At 39.4% G+C, this 8,409-nt stretch overlaps 1 protein-coding gene across 2 annotated transcripts; it reads left to right on the top strand.

The window, feature by feature from the left end:
• Positions 1-6,261, top strand: LOC139022924 (uncharacterized). 2 transcript variants are annotated; one of them, XM_070434661.1, is made up of 6 exons: positions 1-219; positions 637-654; positions 756-851; positions 998-1,164; positions 2,493-2,685; positions 3,228-6,261. In XM_070434661.1, exons 3-6 carry the CDS (start codon positions 812-814, stop codon positions 3,332-3,334), a joined length of 507 nt encoding a protein of 168 aa, XP_070290762.1. In that variant the 5' UTR covers positions 1-219; positions 637-654; positions 756-811; the 3' UTR covers positions 3,335-6,261. The 2 variants fall into 2 exon arrangements, with proteins under 2 accessions (XP_070290762.1, XP_070290761.1); XM_070434660.1 differs by lacking the exon at positions 637-654 and having other exon boundaries at positions 3-219.
• Positions 6,262-8,409: the final 2,148 nt, after the last annotated feature.

Genomic DNA, 8,409 nt, shown 5'->3' with positions numbered 1-8,409 from the left:
TACCTCTAATCTATGAGACCAGGCTGGACTGCACAGCAGCCATGTAATCGCCCACGCCCTCCCTACTCTGGGACTGTATCAGCCAATGACTGTATATACGAAGGTATCAGCACGTTTGGCTACTTCGCATCTTCTTGCGGGATAGCCTATGCTGTATCAGGACAGGACGTCACGGCTTTGACCTAGGGCAAAGAAGCACGAGTTACCCACTTCCATCAGGTAAATGCGACAGATTTATTTGATTGACTATTTGATAATGTTATATGCTGTCATTCTACAATTGGGTATAATGCACCATCGAAAATAATAGGCTCTAGCAAATCGCCCTTTTCGAGACGCTTTCAAGGTGTCCTCTATTTAAGCTCTCTATAAGGCTATGCTGTAAACGTGCTGTTTCATAGAAGCCGGTTTGGTGCAGTGTTATTTAAGATGAGACCGCATGGGCGTAGGCTTGTCTCCCCGCAGGCTCTTAGGATTTATGTGGGTACCGTTTAGACGAAAATATTATGTAGATTGTGCTGGGTGTGTTGGGTTCTTTAGCCTACTCTACAAAATATTTGTCCACTGTCATTTTGGCTACAATGCCGAGTTTAACAGCCAAAATAATGTTTTCTCCTGTTGGGATYATCATGGAAGAAGTGTGCTCTTGATAAGGTATGCAATGTGAAGGTATTTTTTATTTCACTTCTGGTTCTTAGTAGGGATGTAGTCTATACCACTATTCACAGTGGTCTTTGTTGAAATTTGGCACGCAGAGCATCTGAACGTACTTCAGTTTACCGGGCCGAGCACGCACGAGCCAGCAGGTGCCATGGAGTCGCATCTCTCTGCCACCGCATATCTCGTCCTAGGTAATGCACTCACTCTGCATGGCAATCATCTGNGGTCTTGTCTATGAACTATTTCCTCTGTATTATTGTTTACATTTCTTATCATTACATCCTGTGATGTGAGTCCCAGGGATGTCTCTTATTGCCTCTTATTCTGTGGGTCCTAGCATTGGTCTCCACAACATCTGGGTTCTTCTGGACTCCCCGGGGTCCTCAGATGTACCCCTGCCTCACCTACATGGAGCGCAACCTGCGGGTGGACTGCGAGTTCCCTGTGGAAGACAACCCTGCACACTTAGGCCCCTACTGCGAGTACAAGCAGGACAGCCGACTGGTGGGATTTGATTGTTTTTGATAGATTTTCGTTCTCTTATTTTTCTCTTTATTTACACTGAGTGTAAAAACATGAGGAACACCTGCTATTTCCATATCAAAGACTGACCAGGTGAATCTAGGTGAAAGCTATTATCCCTTATAGATGTCACTTGTTAAATCCACTTTAAATCAGTGTAGATGAAGGGGAGGAGGCAGGTTAAAKAAGGATTTTTAAGCCTTGAGACAATTGAGGCATAGATTGTGTATGTGTGCCATTCAGAGGGTGAATGGGCAAGACAAAAGATTGAAGTGCCTTTGAACGGGGTGTGGTAGTAGGTGCCAGGCGCACGTACTGGTTTGAGTGTGTCAAGAACTGCAACGCTGCTGGGTTTTTCATGCTCAACAGTTTCCCGTGTGTATCAAGAAGGGTCCACCATCCAGCCAACTGTTGGAAGGATATCCAGCCAACTGTGGGAAGCATTGGAGTCAAAATGGGCCAGCATCCCTATGGAATGCTTTCGACACCTGGTAGAGTCCATGCCCCAACGAATTGAGGCTGATCTGAGGGCAAAAGGGGTGCAACTCAATATTAGGAAGGTGTTCCTAATATTTTGTACACTCAGTGTATATTTGTTAATTCATTTAATAAATTATTTATTTATTGCATTTAACCTTAATCTTCCCCTATATGCATTTAGCATCAACACTGTTGATTTTAGACATTTAAGTGTTAACCTAAACGACTAAACCAGATATAAAGTATGTAGAAAATAGAATGGTATCAAGGCACAAGGCAAGACCTAAATGCAGACAAAAAGCAGGAGAACTGGAAAAACGCTGGTTGACTTGGAAACATGCAAGACGAACTGGCACAGACAGACAGGAAACACAGGGATAAATCCACTGGGGAAAACAAGCGACACCTGGAGGGAGTGGACAATAACGAAGACAGGTGAAACTGATCAGGGTGTGAGAAATGGAGTAATATATTTTTAAAAATAAGATCATATCTTTGAGAACTAACAATCACCAAAGGGAAAAACTAGACAGACAGTGAGAATCTAAAATACCAAAAATGTCATGAGGCTCCCATTGATTTTGTTATAATGTTTGAGTCAYTCAGATAGCATAAGAATAGCATCTGCCACGTGGCAAAATGTGTAGAATTGCAGGAAATTAGTTTTGAAACTTTAAAATGTTCTCTACGCCCCATAACAAAATGTGTAGAATTGCAAGAAATTAGTTTTAAAATGTCCACTTCCACACTAACTTTGCCACCGCTGCTGAAAATAACCATAGTGGAACACTGAAGCAAATAAATTAAGAAAAAAATCTAATTCACAATAGGTGGGCAGCACCTACCCCAACGCTGTGTCCCTGGTGTCCACAGACAACCGAAGGAGGGCCAACGTGAGCCTGGTCAACCCCACCGTGTGTCGCCTCACCTGGGCTCCGATGGCGGACGATAAGCCCTACACCTACACCTGCAGGGTGTACCAGGGGTCTACCTGGAAGGAGAACAGCATGGCTGTACACCAGCGTGAGTCATCATGGGTACAGGGATGAGCAGGAGGAAGGACAACTGAGATAGGAGTGGGGAGGGGAGGGTAGTCTATAGTTGATGGTGCAAACATATACAAACATAAACGATTGCAAAAAATGCAAACATATACAGCATTGGAGTTGTTCAGTGGGTTGCCCAAAGATATGAATTTACTCAATCAAATATGTAGTAGGGTAGATAAGTATTATGAAAGTATTTCCAAGCAAAATTCTCTTTGTGGATCTCTTTGTGTACATGAAGACCTATTTGTTCTTGTGTTATTGCACATCCATGCAGATGAAGTGTGCATTTCGAAAGACATTTGAGTCATTTTAGTCTGGAAAATAAGTATGAAATCAAAAACTATTAGCTAAGTATAATTGAGAGAGAAGTGTGATGACACGATCTTTCAATAATGACTCTTGATGTGGTAGACAATATTATCATTTTTCTAAATGCAATTTTCTTTGTTACAAGGGTTTGTTTGTTGTGTTTGTGTACACGTGTTTAAATCTGATGGTCTGTTTTTGTCTGTCTAGGAATTCTTCCAATCTGTTCAGCCCTCAGCGTGATGTTCCATACCGGGCTATTTCTTCTGTCCCTTGTGATGTCACTTCCTGTAACTACGGGTCTCCTCTCTCCCTGACCTCCTTTCAATGTACAGATAGCTAGATGTTATTACATGTTTTTAAACAGATATTCATATCATTATTATAGTACACAATAATAACTACAATTTACTGAGATCATAGTCAATGTGTAATGAGTGTGAAACAGTGGTATGTTGGAGGCTGTGGCTCCATATTCACTGTTTTCTGACCACTTCAATGATCACTTCAAAAACTGATCYATCAGACTAGATCTTATTCTGTATTATCTATTCTCTATACTTTAGGCTTTGCTTTTGGAGTATCAGGTGAGAATCCTATCAAAACTATTTCTTTATATCAGTCAAACTTTCAGAACTTCCAGACTTTCAGGCTCTTATCAGCCCTTTGGCTCAGGGATGCTAGTACTGGAATGGGTGTTCATGTCCTAAAGAGATTCACAATGGCTATGTTTACACAGGCAGACCAATTTTGATATTTTTCCACAAATTGTTTTTTTTTAAACAATCAGATTAGTTAAAAGCAGCCTTTTGGGGGGGGGGGGGGGGGTGTAATGCAGCTTTAATATTGCTGAAAAATTGTGGCTTCCGTCAATGTAATTGTCTGCATCATTTCCAATCCCCCTTTTTTGTAAATATTATCCGTTATTATTTTACCCTAACACTACCACCCCTCCCCTAATTTGAGTAAACTAGTGGACTACAACACTTAGGCTTCTACTTCCAGTTTATACATACTATATACATTTTACGGACACAGTATATTTTATAATAGTTATATTTTGTTTATTTTTCTCCCATCCTTCAGCTACCCTCAACTCCTCCCATCTATCTCTGAAGACCATCCAGTTTAGATTTTTTATTTGCCATATAATTTTAAACTGTGCTGTTTCACAAAAGTTCTGAACCTATATACATTTTACGGACACAGTATATTTTACAATAGTTGTCTTGTTCTTTTTAGTACCACCCTTCAGCTTCATTCAACCCCTCCCATCTATCTCTGAACACCCTCAGGTTTTTTGCAGAGTTAGCTCCAGGTAAATGTTGCAATTCTTCAGTACCAAAACAAATGATCTAATGATTCTGTCTCTTCACAGCAAAATCTGCAGAGCTGGGATGGTTGTATAATAATTTCAATTATTTAACGAGTTTTGAATCCAGCGTCATTTTATGTATCAGTTCATGAACCATGAATTCATTAGTCCTATGGATTTTACATGCCTCGGCAGGTGCACAGCCATGTGTGGGCCTGGGAGGGCATAGGCCCACCCAGTTGGGAGCCAAGCCCACACACTGGGGAGCCATGCCCAACCAATCAGAATACGTTTTTCTCCACAAAAGGGCTTTATTACAGACAGAAATACTCCTCAGTTTCATCAGCTGTCCAGGTGGCTGGTGGCTGGTCTCAGACGATCGCGCAGGTGGCGTGGTTACACGTGGTGTGCGGCTGTGAGGCTAGTTGGATGTACCGTCTAATTCTCTGTAATTACGTTGGAAGCGGCTTATGGTAGAGAAATTAACATTAAATTATCTGGCAACAGCTCTGTTGGACATTCCTGCAGTCAGCATGCCAATTGCACACTCCTTCAAAACTTGAGACATCTGTGGCAATCTTTTGTGTGACAAAACTGCCCATTTTAGAGTGGCCTTTTATTGTCCACAGCACAAGGTGCACCTGTGTAATGATCATGCTGTTTAATCAGCTTCTTGATATGCCACACCTGTCAAGTAGATGGATTATCTTGGCAAAGGAGAAATGCACACTAATAGGAATGTAAACTAATTTGTGCACAACATTTGAGAGAAATAAGCTTTTTGTGCATATGGAACATATTAGATATTTTATTTAAGATAATGAAACATGGGACAAACATTTTACATGTTGCTTTGATATTTTTGTTCAGTGTATATTTTTTGCTCCGTAAATGAAACTGGTATACTTTTTTTATTCATCAYAATTTTCATTAACCAATTTTGGTCTTTAATGAAKGGGCGACAGWCAAGTTTGCAAACGCAGCCTTTGTGAATCTCTTTAGGACATGATCACCCATTCCCATAGTAGCATCCCTGTACCATTGAGGAGATAGTGGGGGGGTGAAAAGTAAGGCCAACACTACCGTATCAGAGTGTGTATTTGGCTCACAGCCCCTGATTCTGGGGCACTTAAAGCTGCAGTATTGTATGTAACTGTTTGGGTGACCCAACCAAATTCACATAGAAATGTGATATGTCATTCTCATTAAAAGTATAAGAAACTGTGGATCTGTTCTATGTGCGCTATTTCTATGCGTCCCGTGCTTAAGTTTCTTTTTGTATCTTTTACGTTTGGTTTTGTACACCAGCTATAAAGAGCTGATTATACATTATTTTTGTACTTGAAAAAAAWATATCACAGCATTTTAGATGGTACATTGATTATCAACACTTGTTTTTGCACATAAACTGAAATTAGGGCAACTATTATGATTTTAGTAACCAGGAAATGGCAGAGTGATTTCTGCCTATTTTACCTTTAAGGATTTCCTCTGAATTACCATTAAGATAATGGATGAAATGKAAATGATTGGCTATGGAATGGCTAAGATATTTACATGTCAGGTGGTATGTTGTAACTATTCAATAATTGGTTAAGGATCAACTCTTGCCTTTTATTTCAATCTCAAAGTATTAAGAAACCTTTCATAGACGCAAAGAAATATGATGCTCTCTCTAGTTTGAAAGTTTTGTTTACATTTTGTCATTCCCACATGTTCTTGTAGATTTCACACAGTAGAAGCTTGAGCTCAGCTAAATTGTATATCAAAGGAAACATTACACTTAGTGATATCCCCTGTATTGCATAATTACCGATGGCTGATTAGCCGTTGAAAGTTCAAGACATGTCATGTTTTGATACTCAGCTTCACATGGCACATTATTAGTTATTGTAATAATGTATTAAATCCATAGGCAACAACATTCAACATTTTGTAATGTTATTTTTTAGAAAATTATTAAGTGGAATTGCTTACAGATGTATCTTGCCAAAAATGATTGATCAAATTGTACTTTCACTGCACCATAGCATTATTTTTGGAAATAATTCTACAGGTTATTACAAGTAAAAGCCTTTCATATGCTTTGCAGATGTCAAAATTCTTGTAGCAATTTTTTTTAGGACTCATCATGGAGGTCATTCTAGATCTTTGTCCTCAAAAAAACCTCCAATCACTGTGATTGAGATCAGAGTCTAGAAGACCACGCTGAAGTTGAGGCTGTTTTAGGACAAGCCCAAATTATAGAAAAGCTATTTAGATCATAAGATCAGGTGGTGAATGAATGAGATAGTTATGGTAGTAAAATCAAATTAACTAACTAAATGTTTCTGGACAAGAAAATGACTAACTGAAATTAGCACTTGAAATGGACCAGGGTTCTCTGATACACACTACYATCACGTGTCCTGATAGGAGTTAGTAAGTTGATAGTTTGTTGATGTTAGTGTATGGTATGTGCAGAATGAAAATAACATGTAGATGGGTTAAATATGTCTAGTTGATGATGTCATTAGCTGCTTCCCATTCTCTTCCTGTTTCATTCGAATGCTCTTATTGCTCCCACGCACAGCTCCCACTGGCACTGCACTAGCTATTTGCACATGCTTCAAGTGCCTGGGCTTTTTGAACGCTGCGTTATTGTTCACATCAGTTTCTGTGTCCTTGCAGACAATTCTGCTTCTCTTACACGGCACACCTTACTTTAGCACATATCCTATGTGCTGTACCTTTTTGTTTTTGTCACTGTAATACTAGTCTAGTCTTCCATGCACTGAAATCTCACTAGTTTGACTGCTTTGCAAAGTGGGATTTGTGAATGTGATGTGGACACATTAGTTTGCCAAACCAGTGTTTTCTCTCCTTTCTTTCTTGCCACTGAGTGTGTACAAAATGCAATAGCCAGAAATAAAGGTTTAACAGTAAAAAATATATATTTTTGTCTTGCTAACATTTCAGCATCTTCACTTTATTTCCATGATGTTCACAGACAATCTACTGTATATATGCTATTGGCAAGTTTGGTGTTGGTACAGTATATGTTCATTTCCCGATTTTGGAGGAAGTTATTATAGAATCATTCATCTCTCTTTGGAACATCAAACTTTTTTGACCAGGTCATGTGTTTTGTTCTCGTCCCTGGGGCCCATGCCTCAGACCTCCAGTACTGTGACAATGCAGTCTGACACTAGAGAAGAGGAGAGCACCTTCACTGTGGATCAAACCAATAAGCTTGTGTAATTGCTGAGGGAGCTGAGAATACTGCCTGTGTCTCTAGCAGAGTTGGAGCAGACCTTATGCCACTAGATGGCGGTCCAATATGAAAATAAACATGGTTGAGAATAGTATTGAGAATTGTGCCATTACAGACCAAGCATGCCCTATATACACACTATACAGTGCATTCGAAATCGTTTCCARACCCATTCCATTTTTCGACATTCTGTTACATTACAGCCTTATTCTAAAATTGCTTAAATATATTTTTTGTCCTCATCAATTTACACACATAATGACAAAGCAAAAAAAGGGTGTAGTGAAATGCTTGTGATCCTAGCGCCAACAGTGCAGTAATATCTAACAATATACAAGAATAAACATGGTGGAATGTATTGACATTATGGACAGTATATGGATAGAATATGTAGTATATCTGAAGAATACATAGGATAGAACAGTATATGGTCTCATCAATCTACATGTAATGACAAAGCAAAAATAGTTTTTTTTTTTGCAAATGTATTAACAATAAAAACAGATACCTTATCTGTATTCAGACCCTTTGCTATGAGACTTGAAATTGAGCTCAGGTGCATCCTGTTTCCATTGATCATCCTTGAGATATTTCTACAACTTGATTGGAGTTCACCTGAGTTCAATTCAATTGATTGGACATAATTTGGAAAGACACACATCTGTCTATATAAGGTCCCACAGTTGACAGTGCATGTCAGAGCAAAAACCAAGCCATGAGGTCGAAGGAATTGTCCTTAGTGCTCCGACACAGGATTGTGTCCAGGCACAGATCTGGGGAAGGGTACCAAAAAAAAGTATGCAGCATTGAAGGTCCCCAAGAAC

Source organism: Salvelinus sp. IW2-2015, linkage group LG23 (genome assembly GCF_002910315.2).
Source record: "Salvelinus sp. IW2-2015 linkage group LG23, ASM291031v2, whole genome shotgun sequence".
NCBI classification, from domain to species: domain Eukaryota; kingdom Metazoa; phylum Chordata; class Actinopteri; order Salmoniformes; family Salmonidae; genus Salvelinus; species Salvelinus sp. IW2-2015.
Note: the sequence above shows the minus strand (reverse complement) of the source record. Positions and strands in the feature narration are given on the sequence as shown.

What these genes read in the sequence shown, in the direction of transcription:
- LOC139022924 (XM_070434661.1), top strand. Translation starts at nt 812, where the DNA reads ATGGAGTCGCATCTCTCTGCCACCGCATATCTCGTCCTAG. An exon ending in ACAAGCAGGACAGCCGACTG is followed by an intron (nt 1,165 to 2,492) that starts GTGGGATTTGAT and finishes AATTCACAATAG; the next exon opens with GTGGGCAGCACCTACCCCAA. An exon ending in CAGCATGGCTGTACACCAGC is followed by an intron (nt 2,686 to 3,227) that starts GTGAGTCATCAT and finishes TTGTCTGTCTAG; the next exon opens with GAATTCTTCCAATCTGTTCA.